We start from the raw sequence: 23,256 nt of genomic DNA on the forward strand, positions 1-23,256 counted from the left end.
AATAATGAGAGAGAATGTTGGAGGCAGTGCTAACTTTACAAAGGGAAGGCTGTTGGTGTGGGTGCAGAGAGAGAGAGAGAGAGGCCTGTGGACCTTATTGTGTGATTGGATAGCCACATCCAATATTGTTGCTTTATAGAGTTACATATGTTTGCATTAAATACTATATCTATTGATACAAATATGCCCTTGTACAGGATCTAGTAACAACCTTCCCTTTTCTCCAATCAGTAAGATTAAAATTTGTCAACAAATACTGCTAATTGGCTGTCATATGTGATTCAGGAAGATCTAATTTGAAATTGAATGATAATAAAACAATCTTGTTACATAAGCAGTAGGTTTTTACTTCAGAAGATAAAGGACAAGAAACAGCGGTCAAGGAAATGGGGGACATAAGATCTAGGTTCGTATGATTGTTCTTTGTGTTTCTTAATATAAGATGAGGCTAAATAACTATCTTCAGTACTTCTTATACTGCAATCATCAAATCACATTATTGGTGGAAACATATTGAGAGCCATGTTGTTGATGCTCGGCCAATTTGACGCTTTATGTTCTCTGGTTATTATCTTAAATTGAGATTCAAGATTGTCGCGTAAAATTATTGTCTAACAATACATAAGCAGTAATAATGATATGTTGCCCATAGGATGAACACATTTCAAAGCTTGCCATATAATCATGCATTTGTTGTGATCTATTATGGCTGCTTCATTTCAGTGGCTTCTTCATTCTGCAGAGCATACGCATCATCATGAATGACGGATTATCAGCGATACCTGTAGAATGCCTTGATGTGTAAGAACATATATTAATGTTGTATTATTTTTCATATACTTTCCACTTTTCCAGTTTCTTAATATTCATACTTGCCGACATCTTATTTTTGTACTTGCCTATACTACAGATAAAAGGAATCAATCATCTGCTTCGTATTGTCATATCTTAGTAGACCTTCATGTGGATTACATTTATATCAAAATTCTCAATCTAGTACGGCACATGCTATCTTTTTCTCATAAGCATGACTTTCTATTCCCATATATTGCTATTCCTTCGTTTCCATAAAAGAGGATACTGTACACCCGACCACCAGTTGAGAGTCTTGAGACACACATACACACACAAACACACACACACACACACACACACACACACACACACACACACACACACACACACACACACACATATATATAGCCTATGGTCTTGCAGATATTACCAAACCAGTCACATGTAGTTAAGGGCCACAATAAAGTGTATGTCTTGATTCTAGCGTTTGGTACATTTTGGAGTCACTGTTTTACACACACATATATATATAGCCTATGGTCTTGATGCTTGCATTTTCTGACAACTTGTTGACTTGTTCTGCATATTACAGTTCAATTATATTTTCTTTTGAGGGGTACGCGCTTTTTTGCCATATTCTCAGAAAAATCATAAAAGGAAGCTGGACTTGGTATAAAGCTTGTAAAGCCGCTAGAGACCTAGAGTTATCTACCTTATTTATTGCAGTTTTGGCTTATCTAGAAGAGCAATCTCTCCATAAAGTCCTTTGGACAGAAAAATAGTCTATAATCTCTAGATAAGGTAAACAATGATAATCATTGATATAGGAACTTATCTTCGTCCTAAGCTAAAGTCAATCCTAAGAGACAAATGAAGTTCTTCCACTAATGGCCTTTATTATATGTAAAAGTTGGAAATGAATAAGAGTATTAATGCCTTTGATTTCATAATATATATGTATAAGCTGCTCTGATATATATATATAGTCATTTTTTTCTTCTTTCTAACAAAAATCTTGCTTAGTTTGAAATCCAATATTTCATGTATTTAATTGTGAACAGAGCTGTCTGACCATGTTGAACTGCTACTTCTTGCCAGTTCTCTGATATATTGTCTTTACAACTTTTGCAGATGTATAGAAGTTACTGGGGCTTATGGTGCTCAGAAAACAGAGATAAATATAAGTTTGACAGCAATTGGTCTCCTCTGGACTGCTACTGATTTTATTGCTAAGGGATTAATAAACAGGCCGGTCCAAGAAGATACCGGTCTACCAGAAAATGGTAGATTCTTGCCTCTCACTTAATATACAACATTTGTTGGTGATGTTTCAAGTTTCAACTATCTTTTTGTCAGAAAGGTTGATACTCTGCATGTAACACTCATATTTGGATTTTATATCCCACAGAGATTGAGTCTGGTGTAGAACCCATCATAGTGCAGAAAAATAACAATGAAACTTCGGAGGCTGGATTTTCCACTCATGTCACTGATGGGGTTTCTGATCAAATACCCTTGAGAAATGTGGCTGATCATAATAAATTGTTGTTTTCAGTGTTTTCCATACTTCAGAAACTTGGTGCAGATGAGAGGCCAGAGGTACTCTTTTCATTTTATCAGCATCTGTCTTTGTTTGTGTCTCTGTTTTCACCACCTGCTTGTTGTATGTTTGTGCAAATAATGATGAGTTCATATTGAATAGCTGCACTGCCAGTGCATGGTTATGCAGTGTCAGGCCACCTATCTCTTCACTTTGGGCACATCAATTATGATCATCATCTATTGTTGGTCTCAACGAAGTGAACACCCAATGGGAATTTAGGCATGTGTTCTGTTCATGGTCATGCATGAATGAAGAAGCTCATCCTATGTGAATGTTGGTTGGTGCATACTGCAGACATCTGTTTATGTGTGTTTTTTTTGTGTGTCTGTTACTTGGTTGGGACACATTATGGCCATGGTCTCAAGGCTAGTTTCTTGCTTGTGATCAGCATGAAACGAAGAATCATTTGAGGACCTTGTGTGAAAGTCTTCTACCTAAAATCTTGCATCACGTTGAGATTTTATTCTTATGCCATCCGTCATCACAATCTCTTCTTTCTTCATTACAGGATCGACCAGTTTTTAATATTATCATGCTGTCATGCATGTACTAAAACAGCTACTCTTTTGTCTTGGAAATGACACTTTTTATTGCATTTTTATGTTTGCTGATAATCAGAAGTGATGAAACTCCCTCTTTTGATTGTGCTGAAGAACTTTCTTGCAACCACCGCTGTGAAACCCCTTATTGCGAAGCCTCTTTTTCAACTTTATTATGTGTAAACATGCATTGAAGCATCTTAACCATAATTGTTTCTCTAAGAAGCATTGTTCTTTTTATAAAGAAGTTGCATGATTGATATCACTTACTGGTGCAATTTCCAGGAAGCTGCATATTCTTCCTCTCACCTAATAGACATGAAAATATTTGCCCTTCTACATGGTAGACTTCAAGTGTTAGAACAAGAGATGCATGCCTAACCTTCCAACTTAGAGTTAAAGCTTTTTATATTCCGTCATTACTAGCTTTCATTTTGAAATAATGAGAGAATTCATGTACCAGTAATAACACTTGTTTGATGTCAACATAAACTTCTGCGAGGTCATTTTCTTTCGTAGGTTAGGAACTCTGCAATCCGAACACTTTTTCAGACTCTTGGCAGCCATGGGCAGAAAATCTCCAAAAGCATGTGGGAGGATTGCCTTTGGATATATGTTTTCCCCATCTTAGACTGTGTTTCTCATCTGGTAGGTGGAATATTATCAGTATGCGTGCTTCTGTCTACCCTTTTGCTTTTGCATTCTATAATGTGAAACCTTCTTTCCACAGGCGTCCACCTCATCCAGAGATGAATGGCAAGGAAAAGAACTTGGTATTAGAGGGGGGAAAACTGTCCATATGCTCATACACCACAGGTCTGTAAAGTATCAAACTGGAATGGTTGTTCTACCAGCCACCAGTTTGACTACATAATTGCATATTCTGAAGGTTAAACATAAATACTTCTTCTACTGCTTATGGTTTTGCAGTCGGAATACAGCACAGAAACAATGGGATGAAACAATTGTACTTGTATTAGCTGGAATAACACGACTATTACGATCTTTTTTTCCTTTCCTTCAGAGTTTAAAAAACTTTTCTTCTGGTGAGTTTTTCTGTAGGTGAGCTTCCACTGTAACTTAAGAAATGTTCATTTTTAACTCTCCAGATTATTATCTACATTAACTAATGTGCAGGCTGGGGACTTTTGCTAGAATTTGTCAAAAATAGCATTTTGCACGGTAGCAAAGAAGTTGCTCTTGCTGCAATAGGCTGTCTACAGACAACCGTTAGTTCTCATTGTCCAAAGGTATTTGTTAAATGTGTCATCTCTGATGATATTTGACCTGTCAAGTAATAGCTGGAAGTAACAATTATTTGAATATTACAAAATACTCCAAGTCAGGACCTTGTCTCTATGACGTAATTTCTATCCTTTTTTTGTTTTGTAATGCATTAATTTGATAAGCAATAACTTCACAATAGCATCTTTGAGTTGAACAGGGAAATCTGGAGGCATCATATGTCAAATCTATGCTTGATGTTTATGAGCTTGTACTTCAAACATCACCAAATTATAAAAGCAATTCAGCAGATAAGGTGAAGCAGGAGATTTTGCACGGTCTAGGTAATGCAACCAATTCCTAAATTTGTAGCCTTTAGTTATATATTTATACATATACATATTTTTGTATAAATTTTTAGCAATTAATTATTTTAACAATTTCAGGCGATCTTTATATCCAAGCGCAATCAATGTTTGATACTGATATGTATCTTAGACTACTAACTATTCTGCATTTGACAATTAGAAATTCAAAGAGTTCTGGTGATTTTGAAAGCGAATTGGTAAGTATAGATCAAAGAAATGTGCTCATTTAGTTTTAGGTATTATTTATGCTTTTTTTTCCTGTTCGATTTGCTTACTTCTTGCATGTTATTCAAACAAGATGATCAATATGAAAAACTAAGGAATCATACCATCCTGTCATTTTTCGCGTCAAATACAATGAAACGCTATATCTTTAGACTTTCTACTGAAGTTTTCTGCTGCAGGGTAATGTTCCGCCAGTGCAACGCACAATCTTGAAAATTATACCTCTGCTGCGTCCAACTGATCTTCTACCCTCAATGTGGTCCCCGTTACTCCAGGAGCTTCTCTTCTATCTTACTGGATATGGAGCTCCTGAAGATAAAAGAAATAATGAGGTAGACAGAAAGAAAAATGAGACTGAACCAAATGGTGATATTATCAATGACATGGGTAGGTTGAGTAATTTTATAGTATTCTCTTCTTCAAAGGATGTAATGCTGAGATCAGATAGAAAAGTGAATATCATGGCTTCATACATCCAAATGATAGTGCTTTTAATTGTATGACAAAAGTGGGACCTTATTCTCATTATTCAGGTATTACCAGTTGTGATGATATGAAGACATGTGGTTGGAGTCATCTATTTGAAGAAAAGCTTGTGCCTATTATCGTAGAACTGTATCTAGATGCTCCACCAAACGAAAGGTCTAATATATCTCCAGAAATCATTCAAGGTCTTGGAAGGTAAACCATGTTAATTGGTTATATTTCGTTTTAGAATACAGTAAATATATCACACTTTATGTATAAGCTGAAATACTTCGTTCTTCTCATCTTCGGTTTAATTGGTGAAAATATAATTTCTATATCCTGAAGTGGCGGCCAGCTTATATGCCGAAGTATGAAAAGTAAGTTGGCTGAAATTCTTCCCAAGTTCTGCAATATAAGAAGAGCATAATGAACGCTTATCTATGATGATATAAGCTGCAGCATTTTGTAGCATTTAAGATATCTATCATATTTATAGCAGATAATGTTAAGATGTATGGAGTATGGACATGAAAGATGAAAAGCAATTTAAATAGACAACAAGCACACATCGATGTACATAATTTACATCCAAGGGAAGCAATGATCTGGAAAAAAACATCTCTTATCTCTCGTTAGATAGCAAACTAATATGATTTGAACGCTTGCAAACCAAGATGATTTAAACCTCTTAATGCCTCTTCTTTAGATGTTCACAGATGTATATGAATTGATAGTAGAACTGACATTCTACCTACATTAAAAGTTTTCTTGGGATTATGCTCTAAATTACCAATGTGGTTAATCATGTACTTCCATTAACTTCAAGACAGCTATGAATGTGGATATTCTGGTAACATCTGACAGCACATATGCAAAGAACATTATTTGCATTCCTGTGACAGACCAACACTAACTAGAACTTAAGAGTTTTTTTATTTTTTATTTTTATTTTTCTTTCTTTGTTTATTGTCCAACTATGTTATTGTGCTTGCTCTGCATTCTATTGTTGGCATCTAATCCTTCAGAATGTATGCTGAAGTGTAGAAATAATGTAACAATGCTCTTTCTGTAGATCAATCAAATCTGTTTTCTTCATTTATATTTAGGTGCATGAATACAAGAAGGGACAACCCAAAGGGTTCACTCTGGAGAGTTGCTGTTGAATGCTTCAACCATGTTATTGTTGATGATGTGAGCAGAGTAGTTCTTGATTTTAAAACCGACCTACATTCATACAAACTTGCCAGAGGACATCTTTGGAAAGAGGTCGCAGATGCATATGAAATATTCCTTGTTGGATCTTGTGGTCGTGCTTTATCATCTGATGCTTCTACAGTAGATGAACTCAAGGCTGATGAGCTCATTGAAATGACTGTTCTGAATGTTCTGGGTGACAATGTTCTCAAAGGCCAAATTGATGCTCCTATGGAGGTCACTCCCCCAAAAAATATATATTTGACTTCTATAGTTTTTCTTGTACTTATCTGGAACTTATGTATGCAGATATTGCAACGGTTAGTAACAACTCTTGATCGATGTGCATCCAGAACAGGCTCTTTACCTCTCGAGAGTGTTGGGCTAATGCCTCCCCATTGCAGCAGATTCTCATTGAGTTGCTTACAGATGATATTTTCTTTATGCAGGTAGCTGTCCTTTGGTAAGGAGGGTGTTCCCTAGCAAATTATTCATGATTTAATCAAGCATTGTCAAACGCAGTCTAGAAATAAAAACGATCTCAGAGTTTAGATAAGCGAGTAATCTCCATATTAATATACTACAGCAATGTGAGGTCTGTGAGATAAATGAAGATATTCTGTGATGTTCTCGGAGGTGTGTTCTTGGTGTACTGTATCTCCTTTTAGATCCCTATGAGATGCCTGAAGTTAACTTTGCTGTTAAGACCTTTTTCCTATTAATACAAGTGTTAGCAATCTTGAGTCTTAAGGCCTAATTGTACTTATAGTTTTCCCTGAATTGTCTGCCTTTAGTGGGCCCTTTTTAACTCTTGACTATTATATTCTAATGCTTTTAGTAGGAAGTGTGAGGGAATGCATTTTTTAAGAGAAAAAAGTGTGCGTCATCTTAATAGGACATTGAACAGTTCGTCAATAGTAAATGCCTCAAGAAGTTGTAGTTGCTCTAAAGAACTTCTGACTTCCAAGTGTCTGTAGCAGGATGCATTTAATGAAATATTGGAATGTGGAATAGCCTAGTGTTGCTATTTAATGGGTATGCTTTCAAAATGCAGAACTAAGGACCTCTTTGTTGAATACTGCATAGGGATCCACTTAAAACTATTTGTTGGTGAGTGGAAGATCTTGCAGTTGCCTTATCATTGCACTTGTCACTCTTTATAAGATGACAACTGCATTGTATAACTTATTAGATTCTTCATTTGCTAAGAATTTGACATCTGAATTCTCTTTTCAGTCACCCAATATAGCTACATACGAAAGAATATTATCTTCTTCACAAGTTAGCTTAGTATTTGTAATTGCTAACTTGTGTGGTTCGTTGGTTGCAGTTTTACTTCTACAGATAGTTGTTATCCAACAAGATCGGAAGTTAGCAAAGTTTCAATTGTCATTCTTATGAGAAGATGCGAGATTATACTAAACCAGTTCTTAACTGATGAAAATGTCCTAGGTACTTCTCGTAGGTGTATATCACATCAATTCTATTCTCTGCTGCCCATAATGTTATAGACTTAAGATTCAAGTTCTTGATGCTAAGTTTGCTTAATATTATAGTTATATCTGAATCCTTGATTTCTTTGTCTGTTTCACGTCTTGTAGGTGAACATCCATTGCCTAGTGCCAGAATCGAGGAAACAGTTTGTGTGCTTCAAGAGCTGGCTAGGTTAGTTATTCATTCTGACACAGCAGGCTGTCTTCTTCTACCACCATATCTGAAAGAGGTTCAGGGAAAGAACGAGCACAGGAGTCATGCTCATCTATTGGTTTTGTTTCCGTCTTTTTGTGAGCTTGTCGTATCAAGGTTTGGACATTAAGATTCCTCTTAAATAATTGATATTTGAAGTTTTTGAATCATCTTTGCTTGTTTAAATTCATGTAAATATACCTACTAGAAGTCTAGAAGTCACATGGGATTCATGAGTAAACTAAACTTTTGAAATTTACAGACTCTGCTATTTAGCATGTCATCCCAATTGACCTTTCTTGGATCATGTATTCAATTTAATTTGTGGGAAAGTCAAATTTAACCTCAAATCACCTGCATGTTGAGAATGCATAACAAATAAGAATTTAGTCAAAGAAATAGGTGGTTATAGCTTATTAGTTGGTTGGGCTGATTTGGTGTCTAGGCACCTGAACAACATTGAACCCAAGGTGTCACCCAACTTCAGATCTATTAATACAGTATCTCCTAAGTAATAGCTTGGACTCTTGTGTTTAATTGTTCTACAGATGATAACGCAGATCCATGTTCCTGATTTTCAGCAACTGTCCAGTGATATAGTAACTTTGCATGGGATATTGGCAATAACATGCTTTTTTTGTTTTGTTTGCCCTTCGTGTTCCTTTTGCGCAATAGATTTTAAGAGAACTTTTAAATCTCCTTCTTGCTGATTCAACAGGGAAGCTAGAGTTAGAGAGCTTGTGCAAGTGCTGCTCAGGCTTATCTCGTCAGAGCTAGGGCTACAACGTCTGACATGATGAAGAATGAGAAAGCCCCCCCCCCCTGTATTCTTTGTACACATATCCAGTCCCAAGTTTTGTTTGCTGAATCCATATCATTCTCTTCTGATTATTGTAACTTGATGTAAGAAATACGTCATTTATTTGAGTGTAGTCCCCAATTTTTTTTTTCATCCCAATCACATCTTTTTCGTTATTTCTGATATTTATAGTGAAACCAAGGTCATAAAGTATGGAATATAACTAGAATGGTTGTTTTATTTTCATTAATAGAGGACATTTTGTAGCAGGTTGTTCTGTCACCGGTTTGCGGCATCAGAATAGGTCGAGACACAACCCATCAACTTTGCTGGCTGGAAAAGAAGTGTGAATTTTCAAATATTGAGGAATCTGAGCTTCTCCATCTGCTGGAGGATCAGGTAATCACCAAAGTCAACGTGGAGTTCCTAAAGAATTGTCCGACCATAGGAACATCAAAAAGGAAAGACATCATCTCATTATGAATTAATGCTAACTTCAAACGTGTATTTAAAGAGTAAAGATTTTTGAGTCGAATGTATGAGCATGGCCGTCAGCAAAAAGAACTTATGAATGGAAAATGATTCTTTTTCCCCAGAATTTGGTAATGACAACCAATTCAGATAGGCAAATGATCACTTATTTTAATGATTTTAGAATTGTCCATCTGTATAAATAAGTATACTTTCTGAAGATTGATCAGCAGATGTAAAGATCCCAACTTCTAAATTGTACCTTTGGGATTCAATTCTCTCCTTGATGGATCACATGTTTTACTATGTTGGATAATTCAGTTGATCTTAAAACTTTACACAATATCCTATGAAAGTATCTAAAATTTCATCATCGAATGAGATTATATCTACCACTCTATCTACTTATCTAATGTAAACATATCATCGTCTCCCTTCTCTCTCTCTCTCTCTCTCTCTCTCTCTCTCTCTCTCTCTCTCTCATTCTAAGCTGTTCCTGTCATTCATTCTCACTCTGATAGCTTTGTATCGCTGTTCCCAACTCCATGTTGTAGGTGCTCTCTTCTCTAGTAGAGTTTTTGGCCAAATTAGATCTACTCCAAACTTCATAGACCGAACTAGGCACATCCAAACTTAAACATACAAAGGTGTCTAGTTGTACAGCATCTGCATCAATGTCAATAAAACCCTGAACTAATCAAAGTTTTACCTGAAAAATAAATGTTGATGAGTTTAATATTTTACTTATACATCAAGATGCTGATCTTATCGACGTCTTTTTTTCTGGTTCACATGTGAAATAGGGATGAAATATGAATAACAATTTCTATTTGTTATTATTAAAATGAGAAATTTATATCTTTAATGTAATATAAAGCGAAGAAAAATATAAAACAAATAATTATTTTATTTTTGATTTGATATAAAGTAGATTGATGAAAAAATATCAAAGGTAAATTAGTATTTAAGTTAGTGTGCAGTATAAAATATATAATTTTAATAAATAAATATTTATATTTTAGAATAAGATTATTATAATATTTAGCTATTATTTAGAATAAAAAATTGTATTCTTTGGTAAGAAAAAAAAAATTTATTCCCGAAAGTGAACGGGGTTAAACGAGCTTTACACCCCTGCTAGTAGTAGTTAAAACCCTAATAAGAAGGAATTCCTCTCCAAGCTGAACAAAGAGAGGCCATGGATTCTACCAGCGTGGAAAACCGAGGAGGAGGAGGTCCTTCTCCGACGCCATCTCCGGAGTCCATGTCGTTTCTACGGGAAGGGATCTCCCTCGTCCTCTCGCGGTGGACTGCTCTCCAGATGGCGGTGGAGAACGGGTGGGGCGGGAGAGACTCCCGGAGGAAGGCCGACGAGCTCGCCGATTCCATCTTCTCTTGGTTCGTCCAATCCAAAGGTTAGGGCTTCGAAAGGTGGTTTTTTCTTTCTTTCTTTCAATTCGGATGAGAATTTGTTAAATTTGATGTAATCTTATCCGCTTCAGCTCCACTTTACATCGATGATCTGGAGAGTATGATAGATGAGAGTATGGTGGTTTCCTTTAATACAGAGATTGAGGATGGGAGTGTGGAGGAGGTATCCTACTCTTCTATTGTAATAATGATGATTTTGATTTTGTTAGCCAATATGATAGTAGAACAGTCCTTTGAATTTTCTTTACTATGTATATTGTATTTCATGGTGCATTGGCAGGATGAAATTGTTCGTAGATCTAATTGATGAGTTGACTGTATTGATTAAGGATTGCGCACAAGTAAATTTGAAATAAAATCCAATTTAGGATACCAGTGCATTTGAGAGATATTGGTATTTATAGATAGCACTCTCGTAAAATGAGAAGGCTAGGTTAGGCAATGCCAAGTAATGGGTTATTGTATTATCTTACACGGAGTCATTCAAGAATTTTAATGATAGGGTGTGGATGGATGTGTTTGGTGGTTGCGAACAGATCTGCTGGAGAACTGAGAAGGCAGCCTAGAATTGTTGGATAGTCTATGGTCATTGAATAATGGATATGTCATAGATGGAGAAAAAATATTTAGTTTCAGAAAGAACTCCTGAGTATCATGAAAAAGAGAAACTGAATTCTGATGAAAAAGTTTTGTGCTTAGTTACTAAAATATTTAATTTTTCTCCTAAACTGGAGTAGGCTAAATATTTTCTCCTGTACCTGTTGGATAAATTCTTACCCTTTTTTTTCCTGAAGCATTCAAAAATAGGTTGCATTTATACATCTTAGATACCCTTATAAGCTTCAAGAAATAACAACAATAGGTATTATGGACACTAAAAGGCCTTCAGGAATAGGCCAAACAAACATTATAATATCTTTTATAATTTTTAGGAAACTTGAATATAGACTATAGAAGATGTGGTGTTGATGAAGAATCTGTTAAGAATGTAGGTTTATGATTAGACAAATTGAACATTTGAAGATTTGTTCTGAGAAGGCCGTTTTGACTAGTTTGGAACTTAGCCAAAAATTGTTTTTGTTCATCTAACTCAAACTTTGAAGAAATTCTTTCAGGAGGGAAGTAGGGTTGGCATTTTGGAATAATCTTAATATTGTTACACTTTAGGTACATTTTTAAGCTTTTAATCAGGAGTATGCTTGTAATTATTTTCTTTATAGTTATGTAATGGATAGTGATAATGTCTCATCTCCTCCTTATGCTCACCTCTATAAAAGAACTTCTTTGTTGATGCGCACTTTAAAGAATTTTTCTTTTTATACGGGCCCTTCTTCTTAGTGTTTGGACAAGCCCATTTATTATATGATCTATTTCCACAATTATTTTGTGGTGTGCTTTATTACATCAAAAATTCATTTAAGCTTGACATGCTGCTAAAAATTGTTTTTCACATGTTTCTCTTGTGCATCTTGTTCTAGAGACTAGAAATTTTAGAACTGACAAGAAGAGAAAGCAACAAGCTTGTTTACTGCATTTTCCTTTGTAGCACTAGATTAGCCATACTCCACAGATCGAAATCTTGGAATAATAGGAAGAAACTAAATTTTGCTAAGATGAAAATGTTGAAATGGATGTGTAATGTTATTATAGATATATAATTAGATAAGTGCACATTTATAACAATTAAAGGATACCATTTGCAAGATTGATAATTGAACCATGTTCAACGGATAAGAAATAGGAAATAAGTAAGTAGAGTTACTATCATGACCTGATCTAGGAATCATGACTAGCTATGTATCTGAAAAAGCTTGAGATTCACGAAGCCTTTAACTAATTATCCATAATATAATGAAACTCGAAATTTATTTAATAAATTTAATTCAAAAACCTTCAAAAACATAAAATACCTATATTATACAATCAATGTCTTCTAAATATCACTAAAGCAACATCTAGCTTTTCAATTTGAAACTAAAAACCACTACTATAACTAAAGATATAAGGGCCCAAAATTCTAAGTGAAGGTAGAGTCCCAGTGGGTTCATTCGTCACGTTGTCCAACATCTGAAATATCAAAAGAGTTTAATAAGCTAGCAATTTTAGCTCAGTGAGTGAATCCACTCAAAAGCTAGAAAATTATTATTTATCTAGTACGAGATATTAATTGAAGCTCACTAATTACAGCAATAACTAGCAAACTCATGATACGAATAATAAGCATAAGCCAGTAAGCCACAAAGATGCAATTAACAAGCTTTATATTGTGTTTTATTTCATTATGCAGACATTCTTAATCTCAACCATGTTATAGCTTGGGACTGTGCATGTGGATTTACATAAACTAAAATTTACATTGAGATGCGCTCAAGTATTTTTCTCAAAATTGATCCGGTTAGTATCATCAGGAGGTGTCACTAGGTGATAAATGCAACCTATCTTTTTCACTAATCATAGAGAGATATTAGAATCACCTTAAGAAGATTTCTAATCTAGTTTGGATTATTTTTTAACCGTGCCAAAGTCACCCAAACCTATTATATACTAATCAGGAATAGGTCTATCCGATGAACTGTTCTCTAACCGTGTTAGAGTTATCTAAATAGATTTTATGATCAAGTATAAGTCTGTTCCCTAACATTCAAAGTAGACTTAAATTACCACAGGGAGATACACAAAGAATATTTAGCATGTGCTTGTTCTTAAAGTCTTACCAATCTGTAGCCAATATTTTACTATTTGCACAAAATGCATGAAGATCAATATTTCATGAACAAAAGTATTTCACGAAGTACAGCATGATACGAAATACAACATAGCATAAAGAGATGATAATGCATGGAATATAATAATACAAAAAAATTATAGTATGAAATATGAGACACTAATTATATGAATAAATTTACTCGAACTCCACGTGGGATAACTCAAATCCTCAGTTTAGGTACAAGTATAAATCTTCATATTTATTCCATCAATAATTCAGCGTTTTAATAGTATTTTCAGAATTTAAAATTACTTGTATACCTCTAATTGGGCTAAAATAAAATCCAATACTTTGATTGGCCCACAGCCCACAACATTAAGTGCCACAATGGTTTGGGCTTAAGGCCCAAACCCACAAATCTCATGGACTAGCTGCGGGTTAGCCGGGAGCCCACACCTTATGAAGTCGGGTCAGGTCGGGGTCTTTTGGATCCAAAATCCATATCTGGACCCATCAATATAAAAGGGTTAGCTCTGGTCGAGCCGGAGCCCAGCACTGCCTCCTTCCTCGAGGAGATCGACAAGAGGGAAAGAGAGGGAGAAGAAGAGAGGGAGAGAAGGAGAGGTCGCCGACGATGGCACTGTCGGAGGGCCACACTCGTGACCTTGGCGACTCCTATGGGATGTCCACTGTGGTCAGCCAACATCGACAATTATAGAGCTCACCTCTATAATTTCCCAAGTCACGAAGACTAAGGGGCAACAGTGACTTGAAGTCGCTGACCGACGAACCTCGCCGTAGGTCGCAAATGCCCAAAGGTATTACATTAAATACCTAAAAAAATTTAAATTAACTTTGTGGGATGGAGAAGAACTCACCGACAGCCTGCTTGGTGAGGGGATTTTACTTAGATAGTGCTCTAATGACTAACCCCAACAATGGCGACTTCGGAGGTGAAGGAAAAAGAAATCTAAGGGGAAGAAGGAAGGGAAGGAGAAGAAAATCTGAATACCTCTCGAGGAGAGGTTTGCTAGGGTTTATAGCCAGGGCATCGCGAAAAATCTAGCAATCACCCTTAACCTGAGTTGGAGAAGCAGAGGAGGAGACCAGCGAGGCACGTGCCTCGCATGCTACATTTTTATTTTTATTTTATTTTTTTTTCATACGAATGATAGCACCCTAAGGAGAGAAAGACCAAATATTAGTCTAGGTAGCAGGGAAAGGCATGGTAGTGGTTCAGTTGATGGTGAATGTTACATGGAATACATTTGGATGGAGGAAAAAGAATCATATATCTGACTTCAAATAGATGGGATCAAGTCATAGTTCTTGTTGTACTTCTTTCTAGTTTTGTTTTTAACCATTTGTTTGATGCTCTATTAACCCCTAATTGTATCGCTTGTTTAATTTTAATTCATGCTGTAAGAAATCGACCTTTTAATGGGCCCTATATATATCTCTTCTAACTTGGTGAACTTGGTTCCACTTGTGTGCTTCAAGGCTTGAAGAACAAGTGCTAATTGTAAGTGCTAATTGTAGTTTATTCTTCTCCTTCTGGGTGTAATTAGGTGAAACCATTAAAATTATAATGCTACCACATTGAGTCCCCTCTTGGAGAAATATGTGTACTCTTTTGTCTTGTATGTTTGGCCATCAAATAAGGGTTGTAGGCATGAACCTGTGCTACCAAAGACAGAAACATGCTAGAATGGTCACTTTGCCGGGCGAATTGTATAGTGTATGCTAGATAGCACTATAGCAAGTCCCAACAATCTTGAGTTTCTACTTATTGTTTCATCAGTTATTACATTGCCATTATCTAACAGGTAGCAGAGGAATTGATGATTATGCATGAAGATTGTCTTAAAGGTAGCTATGAACCAATTCAAAAGCTGAGGAGGGAGGCAGGTCTCCGAACAAATGCTATTTCTCAAAGTAGACAGGTAATTAACTAGCACAGTTTTCAGTCATCTGCATTTTTGTCTAATTTAAGTATGCCGCTGTGTTTATAGCTGATAGCAAGGCCTGAAAAGATACGAATTAGTTCTTGTCAAAAGTTGTGACAAATTTACCAGTCAGGCAGTCTGCACATGCATAATCTTTAACAATTGTTTTTCTGCTTCTTGTAGGGACTTATTGGCTTATGTTGCAAATATTTAAATGGTTAAAACTTATTTGACATTAATTTATTTACTGATTATATATCTTATTTAAACTTTTTCTCATTTCTACAACGTGTATAAAAAGTATGATAAATGTAAAGCACCTTTCTAATTGGTGCAACTCTACACTACTTCCAACGTTAAGAGTCAACATTTACCCCTTTGTATCAAATTGATGAAAATTTTCTCTCAAATTTAGAACTACTTCGTTTTGCAAATAATCACATTTTGAGTATGCGAGATAAGAGATATGCTTCAGTGAAGCTATGCTAATAGCTTGGCAAAAGGTTAATCATACTTACATGGTTAGTATTTTAACCGTCATATCTTCAGATAATCATGTAATATTACATCATCTTAATTAGGGTTGATCCCCAATCTTTTCTCAAAAAAAAAAAAAACATCATGTAATATCTATCATAGTCATGCTTGGTCCAAATTCTAGAGTTATGAGTCGACGTGGTAGCGTGAAATTATCTGTATGTGTGCTTCATAATATGGACTTGTATCGTGTGATGCAGATGATTAATGACAACGAAGACGAGAGCACAGAAGAGGAAGAAGATATGATGGTGGATGATGCTGAGCCAAAGGAAATGGATATGGACCCATCAAAGCCTTGTAAAGCAATGCCTGATGAAGAAGGATGGTCCGTTGTTGCCCCCAGGCGCAGCAGGGGCAAAAAGTGAGGATAATGTGTATGCAGGCCTAAAACTACTAATACGGAGTTTTACCACAGCTATAATTTTCTTTTACTTAAAGTTCATTTTGTGGTTATGTTTGTCCTGGTTGTCTTTTTTGCACTTCTGCTGTTGTAATTCTGTGTTGCTATTTATTGCATCATATTCATACCCTTCCGTTGCTACACTTCCTAGATTTTGATATTCTGCATAGTAGTGCTATGCCTTACCCTTTTGGTTGCATAGTCTACTGAATTCCTAGTTTTTTCTTCTCTTTACTTTGATCAGAGATGTTACAAAGAAAAAATAGACAAAATGGTGCTTCAGGGAATGTATTTATAATTCAACAAGAGTTACATGAACTGAAAAGAGCATAGATCTTCGACATATACAACCACTCTCTTCTTCTTCTGAGAGGGCGAGAGAGAGAGAGAGAGAGATCTGTGGAGATGTGCAATTATGGACTAATGGGCCCATTGACGTACATTGCGAAGCTTGGGAAATTTCCCACTTAATAGTGTTATTGTTGACCAAATATAGTGGTAAAACATAATTAAGATGAACCATAACAGAAGCCACTGTCAACTTGATAAAACTGTGTACAAAGATATCTGCCTGAGCCTTCTATACACCATTCCTAAGAGTTCATCTATCAGGACCAAAGATCTGATTGGCGATACCCTCTCCTATTGTTGGATCTGGAACAACTCTGGTCAAAATATGCAAGTAATGGCCTATTGGCCTGCCAACTCTTCAATAAGATATAATTCTCTCAAAAAAGAAAAGAAAAAAATCTTTAAAAAGACCTAGTACATAGAGCAGAAAGAAAAAAAAAGTAGTTCTGAGTTTTAATTCTACTAATTCACGACAAAAGCCATAATTGGATTTCTTCCATATATATTAGAATTGATATTTTATTCGTTTTCCATCAGCATGTCATATAAGAATGTATGATTTGAGCTTGTTGTGGCCTATTTTTCAAAAGAATTGCCCCAGTTGTCTAAGCGTATATATCAGAAAAGAATTTGTCTAGTATGTCGCGTACGAACTCATGATTGATCAAATTAAAAAATAATAAAAAAATAAAAAGAGAAATGGAAGAAAACAAAAGAGACATTAAATACATGTAACCAAGTTCATGGAAAAATGAAGACCTTAACAACATTTCTGTAATAGTTGTATCTGTAAACCTACTTTCTCTTGATCTCTCCTGTACTGAAATTTCATAAATTTCATCTACAACATGATCTGGGCAGAAACAAGACATGTGAAGCACATACAGTTACTAGACTGATTTGATAAATTGCATCTAACAAGTAAAATCCTGTCAAATTCTAATATAGCACGTAAAGTTTTGAATTTTACCCAGATTCTGCGGAAGGAAAATCAAGATTAACCGCTCAATAAATGCACACTCAAAAAACAAGTATATGAAACAGAAAAACATAATCCCAGCTGGGACAACCATCGTAGTATCAAAACCTTATGATATTTACTACTATAGAATACAGAGAGTTTGCATGCTTCTCACTGAACTAGTTCCACTACTGCTAACACTTCACCTTCATGAAGGATTTCAAGAAACTACACCAAGCCAAACATCAATCAAGGTCAACCTCAAGACTGATCTCCTGATACCTCACCTAGCGGCCCCGAACCAGCACCATCAGGTTGTATTGAACTAACTAGGTCTGATTCCTGACCTTGGAACACTTCCGACTGCAAAGATGTTGAAATGTTGTTCACATGAAGCCATGTTAACTCCCACAAACTATCGCCACCTATTGTGCTCCTCTTCGCAAGGATCCCTCTTGCTTTCATTACTAACAACGTGTTTTTGAGGAGTTCTGGAATCAACTCTTGTAGCTTCTCACTCCTCTTACCTCTCACCTTAACCTTCATGTACTTCTCCATCCGACTAAGAACCCCCAGCCAAAATTTGCAGAAGCTGCTAAGTCCAAAGAGCTCTGGAAGAAGCTGCAGATGAATCTTTGCCAGTAACTTCATGGCAAGCAGAAGGCTTCCTTCCATGTTCCTGTAATCTTTCTGTGAGTGGTTCTGAGCAATCTCTAGCAAGTCGTCAAGCATTGCAAAAATAACGTGATCAAATGCCTGCAACCAAGATGTGGGCATGAGGGATATCCCTTCTGATCCAACCAAGCATCTCTGCAAGGAAGACAATGCTTGATTCCTCACTTCCTCCCTCTGATCCAAGCACACCTTTCTCAATGCTTGCAGCAGTCTCAGCCACATCTCCCTTATTCCTTCTGATATCTTTTCAGCTTCCTCACCTGCTTCCTTAGACTCTTTAGACCAGCGCACAAGACAGTTTACAGACTCTGCCATAAAATCCATTGCACGGACAGACCTATCTGTTAGGCCAACCCGAGATTCGGCAAACTGTCTTGAAGCTTCAATGCAGAGAACATAGTTTGCTGGTGAAAGGTGAACCCCATCAGACATAATAAAAACCAGAGCTTCGAAACCTACTTCAGAAGCTTCTGGATGCCGAGCTGTGATAGACAGCAAGGACATAATGGTCCGCCAACCCATCTGAGACTTGATGTGAGTAGCATTTGCCTTCACCAAGCGTGTCACCTCTTGTGTAATATTCTCGCAGTAAGCATCTGCAACACGTGCATCAAGCTTCAAAACTAATTGAAGTGATCTTAGCAGCTCATCAGCAAGATTCTCCTTGTAAGGAAGCAGTCTTTGACAAATGCGCAGGAGTCCAAAAACTGCTTTCTCTACAAGAGCGCAAGGCATCACAGTGGACTGAACTATATTGGCAATATGCTCATATACACCCTGCCAAAGAATCACAATTCTATCTCTGTTGTTTAGAGTAATAGCAATAAGAAGTTCCAGGCAGAAAACTGCTGTGTCTTCATCATCAGGAGAGTTTGTCACTTTCTGAGGCCGACCTGCTGCCCATATAAGTGCCCTTGCAAGCTGCAGTAATGAATCAGCCTGCAAGAACTTGCTCTCGGTGAAGATACTATCAATGTGACACTTCTGGATTGTCTGAAGAGTTCTTTGGTGCGCAGCAAGTTGCTGCTCAGTTGGTTGTGATCTTGGTTCTTCTGTGTCAAGTGATAATAGTTGGCTAAACCTTCCCATAAGGCCAGAGGATCTGCGAGGAGTACCAATCGCGGGAATGTGAGATGTGGAAAGTGAATTAGGAGCTGGTTTCCCCTGGACTGTTTCTGAAGGCAGTTCTGAATCATCAGCCGCATCGCTAGCAACACGGGCAGGAAGCAGACCTAGCTTGTGCAGCCTTAAGATACAGTCCAATATATTCCTCCAGCCAGTGCGTATGAAATCACCATATCTGTTAGCTATGTTGAACAATGTTTCGGTTGCCAACCTAGCCTTCATATCATCCCCAAAGGCTGTAACTGGTTCTTCAACCAATGATGTGTTCAATAGGGTTGTGAATTTACAAAGGGAAACAACTAGATCATCCAAAACATCTTCTAGATGATGGAAAGCAGAGATCTTTGCCACAGCCAAGAAGCCATCTACACAAGTTAGCAGGACTTCTTCATGTTCAGCATAATCAAATACCACTGCAATGGCAGCAATTGTGGGACCTGACATGATTGCAAACATATCATGGTCAAGGAAAGGCCGCAAATCACAGACAATATACGGAGATGTCGATTTTGACTTCCGCATTAAATCTATCCAACGACTGGGAGACATCTCAAAGAAACCAATACCCTGGTCAGGAATGGTTCTTATCTCATTCCTGCAGATTGAGTGATAGAGCTCAGACAGGAATTCCCGTGGGAGGTCATTGCCTCCATTAATGTGGCGGTTATTCCTAATGAAGTCCTCTTCAGTCATCTTCTTTTTCACCTGCACATTATGTTGATCTGTGTTCAGCATGATAAGTGAGTACGATAACAGAAGAGCAGCATCCTTGTTGGCAAGAATCTTTGGAGACTGTTCATAGTATCTCTCTGAAAAAGCCTCGAGAACCCTCTGTATTTTCTGCGACTCACCTGGCAGCCGGAAGGTCTCCAAAAAGAGCCTCAGAGCAGTATCCAGATTCATGTCCTGAAAATCAAAAGTCCCAGCAAATTCATGAAGCACCTGAACACAAAACTCGTCATGATTACCCAAGAAATCTCCAACAAGATTCTTATCCAAACCAGCTGTATATCTGAAAAAACAAGCAACACTCTGCGGGTCAAGCTTCTCCGGCAAGAGATGGGTCCCTTGAAGAAATTCCAATCCCTTCTTTGGATCCCTATTGAAATGATCAGCACCTATCATCAGCCTCCTCTTGATATACTTCCTTCGTCGAACAAACTTAACCCAATGGTCAGGATCAGAATAATTCTCACACTTGACTGCCCAAAAGGGAATATATTCCTCAAGCTCCACTGCTTCTTGCTCCGAACGTTGAGGTGCATTACCTATTCTGTTAGCCATCCCCTGAATTACTGCAATCAAACCATCCAGGGCTAGAACATGCATAGAAGATAAAGGGCAATTTACAGGAAATGCACTTTTTGAAAGAAGGTTGGCAAGCTCTTCAAATATATTGCTGCAAGTTATGTCGCAGTCCAGATTGGCATACATTTCTGCCATAAAAGTCTTCTGCCGGCAGAAGTCCACAAGAGCCTCCATAGCAACTTCCTGCTGATGGTAGCTTGCCCCATACCGTGTTTGTGCTAGCCTCAATATCACACACGAGAAGAACGCCTCAAGCTGCAATTTGAGCTCTGTTCGCAAGTGATGATAAAGATTCAAGACAATGCTGCAGACCACCGAAAGGATCAGCGGGTTCATTGACAAGCCAAACTGCATCAGATTCCGGAAGAGCTCATCCTGTATCAAAGCCAACAATTTCGGGTGCTTCCTAATCGAAGCTCCCCCTAATTCAATAGCAGTATTGATCAACCCAAGAGCAAATAATGGCACATCTTCATCAAAAGCCACAGCATTGGTGTTAGGATTCATCCCAATTTGCTCAACAACATTCAGAAGAGAACATAAAAAATGGAATATCTCAACCATGCAAGGAATCCCATAAGGCTCCACCAAGACCCCCCCACCATTTGAAGCTTCCAAATTGCTTACATTATCATCGATGGCACCTGTCCCAGACCCAAAACTTCCATTTCCATTTTCCTCTTGCTTTATCCCAAAAGCCTGATCCTTGTCAACACCACCAATCTGCACAAGTAAAGTTCAAGAAGATATACAAGTATACAACCTTGTTTTAAACTATTATAGAGCGGCATGCCTTAATAATGCATTACTTCATTTCATCTCAGTTTCCACGAATTGGTTGATGTATATATACATAGAAATTATTACCTGCGGTTTGATGTAAGGCTGCTCCGGGCCATCACCGACATTGGGCAAATGCAAGAAGACGCAGCGGACGAGCTCGTGCATCGTATACCGCGAGAACTTCTGCAGGAGCTCCCCCTTGGTCCCGGCCTGGTGCACGACGCGGAAGCACGTGTTGACGATCGTGCACACGTGCTCGTTGCCGAGGGCGGCGCTGGCCGCGCGGCTCCGCATGCAGGCGAGGAGGACCTGCAGGATCTTCATTAGGACCGTCTCCTCGGACGCCGCATCCGTCACCTCGAACCGGCAGCTCGTCACGGCGTCGACCACCTCCTGCATTGCAGAGCCCATTCCGGGGGCGGCCAGCGCGGCGTCCATAGTCAAGATCTTGTAGACCGAGGACAGCGCGATGCTGGTGATGGGCGCGCCGGTCTCGTCGGATCGGACGACGTCTAAGAAGGGGCGGAGGTAGCCTGATGGGTCGAGGGAGCTCGCCGGGCCCGAAGAGAAGAGGCGACGGCGAAGGAACTTGAGGTTCTGGACAAGGGGATGCTCGAGGTGGTGGTCGTCGGCGGCGGAGGAGGAGCCGTAGCGGCCGCTACCCCACCGCACGTTGCGTCGCATCACGGCGAGGACGGAGCTGACCTCGGAGTTGATGACGCAGGCCAAGGCGGCGTGCTCGGCAGGAGGGGAGGATGCCCCGGGGCTCTCCGGGGAGTCCGAGGACTCCTCCTCGATGGGATTTATGGTGGAATTCTGCAGCCGCGGACGCCCCATGATTGGGAAATCGAAGCAAATTTATATGGAAGAGGCTTCAAGAGGGCATTAGGGTAAGTGGGTACTTATGGGTCTCGATCAAAATGGGATTTTGATGAGGGGTTTAGGGAAATGAGGACTCGGATACCGGAGATCGGAGTAGATCTGGGTTTGGAGAAGACAAGAGAGGGTGTTTCGTGTTATATTACTATGAGAAGAGTAACAAAGCAGATGAGAGACATTGAGAACAAGAGGGAGAAGAAGACTAGAAGAGGAGGAGGAGTAGAGGAGACGCCATTAGAGAGATCTGGAGGAGGAGGAGGAGGGGTTAAGGGAGGGGCGGAGACTGGAATTCTTCGCCCCCGGCGTATTGTAGCAAAAGCTGGCTCTTTTGGATGCTTTATTTTACTCTCCTTTGGGTGAGTCAAGCTTTAGTCATTTTTCCAATTAACCACTCCATTCTTTGTTAACGATCTCTAAATCAAAGGGTACGTTAATCATACTTTGACCTCTGACCTCTACCCGATTTTCAAATTGACCTCCTTAGTTATTTTCATTTTTTTTATATATATTATCTTTCACCAATTTTGTTGATTTTAAGAATATCAAATAATCATTTTAATCCTTAATGTAACTATTTTTCTTCTAAAATAGTAATAAAATGGTTCTTAGAAGGGTTTAAAATTTATCCATATTTTTTTTAACAAAAAAAAATAATGTATCACTAATCCGAATGAATATTTTAGAGATTTTACATAATTTTTTTAGTAAAGAGACTTTGCATAGTTATGGAAGTCAATGTGACAATTTATCCGTCTGTGATCGGATCTAAATTTAATTT

At 37.9% G+C, this 23,256-nt stretch overlaps 3 protein-coding genes across 8 annotated transcripts in view; 2 read left to right on the plus strand and 1 right to left on the minus strand.

Annotated features, from left to right (window-relative positions):
• LOC140796198 (uncharacterized) overlaps positions 1-9,647 on the plus strand; it is a 46,110-nt gene extending 36,463 nt beyond the window's left edge. For 2 of the 6 annotated variants that reach the window (XR_012110415.1, XR_012110417.1), the window contains 17 exons: positions 743-801; positions 1,927-2,078; positions 2,204-2,394; positions 3,457-3,585; positions 3,668-3,753; positions 3,868-3,983; positions 4,075-4,187; positions 4,382-4,505; positions 4,608-4,726; positions 4,934-5,141; positions 5,288-5,435; positions 6,329-6,653; positions 6,726-6,865; positions 7,747-7,868; positions 8,018-8,219; positions 8,821-9,005; positions 9,172-9,647. Coding sequence is in view for 1 of the 6 variants with exons in the window: in XM_073149119.1 (XP_073005220.1) it covers positions 743-801; positions 1,927-2,078; positions 2,204-2,394; positions 3,457-3,585; positions 3,668-3,753; positions 3,868-3,983; positions 4,075-4,187; positions 4,382-4,505; positions 4,608-4,726; positions 4,934-5,141; positions 5,288-5,435; positions 6,329-6,653; positions 6,726-6,865; positions 7,747-7,868; positions 8,018-8,219; positions 8,821-8,899 (2,313 nt within the window). In the remaining 5 variants the exon portion in view is untranslated. Of the gene's footprint in view, positions 1-742; positions 802-1,926; positions 2,079-2,203; positions 2,395-3,456; positions 3,586-3,667; positions 3,754-3,867; positions 3,984-4,074; positions 4,188-4,381; positions 4,506-4,607; positions 4,727-4,933; positions 5,142-5,287; positions 5,436-6,328; positions 6,654-6,725; positions 6,880-7,746; positions 7,869-8,017; positions 8,220-8,820; positions 9,061-9,168 lie in introns of those variants that run through there. The other 4 variants (XR_012110419.1, XR_012110418.1, XR_012110416.1 and 1 more) reach the window with 4 other exon arrangements.
• An 870-nt stretch (positions 9,648-10,517) lies between these two features.
• On the plus strand, positions 10,518-16,539 carry LOC140795882 (uncharacterized). The gene is made up of 4 exons (XM_073148657.1): positions 10,518-10,787; positions 10,875-10,966; positions 15,337-15,453; positions 16,194-16,539. The coding sequence occupies exons 1-4, from the start codon at positions 10,571-10,573 to the stop codon at positions 16,359-16,361; spliced, it is 594 nt and encodes a 197-aa protein (XP_073004758.1). The 5' UTR covers positions 10,518-10,570; the 3' UTR covers positions 16,362-16,539.
• A 1,183-nt stretch (positions 16,540-17,722) lies between these two features.
• LOC140796437 (ARF guanine-nucleotide exchange factor GNOM-like) lies at positions 17,723-22,784 on the minus strand. Its single transcript, XM_073149474.1, has 2 exons — positions 21,684-22,784; positions 17,723-21,539 (listed from the first exon to the last, which is right to left on the minus strand). Exons 1-2 carry the CDS (start codon positions 22,434-22,436, stop codon positions 17,970-17,972), a joined length of 4,323 nt encoding a protein of 1,440 aa, XP_073005575.1. The 5' UTR covers positions 22,437-22,784; the 3' UTR covers positions 17,723-17,969.
• Positions 22,785-23,256: the final 472 nt, after the last annotated feature.

This window comes from Typha latifolia, chromosome 10 (assembly GCF_019914945.1).
Source record: "Typha latifolia isolate L0001 chromosome 10, TyphaL0001v2, whole genome shotgun sequence".
Classification (NCBI taxonomy): Eukaryota; Viridiplantae; Streptophyta; class Magnoliopsida; order Poales; family Typhaceae; genus Typha; species Typha latifolia.